General features: G+C 43.4%; 1 protein-coding gene across 1 annotated transcript in view; it reads right to left on the bottom strand.

Moving 5' to 3' along the window:
- The window catches only part of LOC104958409 (WD repeat-containing protein 7), a 9,938-nt gene that overhangs the window by 6,550 nt on the left and 3,183 nt on the right, over positions 1 to 205 (bottom strand). Inside the window, exon 5 of the mRNA XM_010786148.1 lies at positions 189 to 201. Coding sequence (XP_010784450.1) covers positions 189 to 201 — 13 coding nt within the window. The remainder of the gene's footprint in view (positions 1 to 188; positions 202 to 205) is intronic.

Here is a 205-nt window from a genome sequence, read left to right as displayed (position 1 = left end):
ACATTACTTCAGGGGACATTACATTGTCTTACATGCATTTCCTGGAGACTTATCCTAACCTTAACCATAACCAACACATGCCTAACCCTAACCACATTTTCACCCCAAAATTAATGATTCCCCCATTTTGTCCCCATAAGGGAAGCCAGTCCCCACACGTGACTGTGTAAACAGATGTAGGTCCCCACAAGGATAGTAATGCTAG

Source organism: Notothenia coriiceps, unplaced genomic scaffold (genome assembly GCF_000735185.1).
Source record: "Notothenia coriiceps isolate Sejong01 unplaced genomic scaffold, NC01 NC01_scaffold00028799, whole genome shotgun sequence".
NCBI classification, from domain to species: domain Eukaryota; kingdom Metazoa; phylum Chordata; class Actinopteri; order Perciformes; family Nototheniidae; genus Notothenia; species Notothenia coriiceps.
This window is presented reverse-complemented; position numbering and strand designations above follow the sequence as displayed.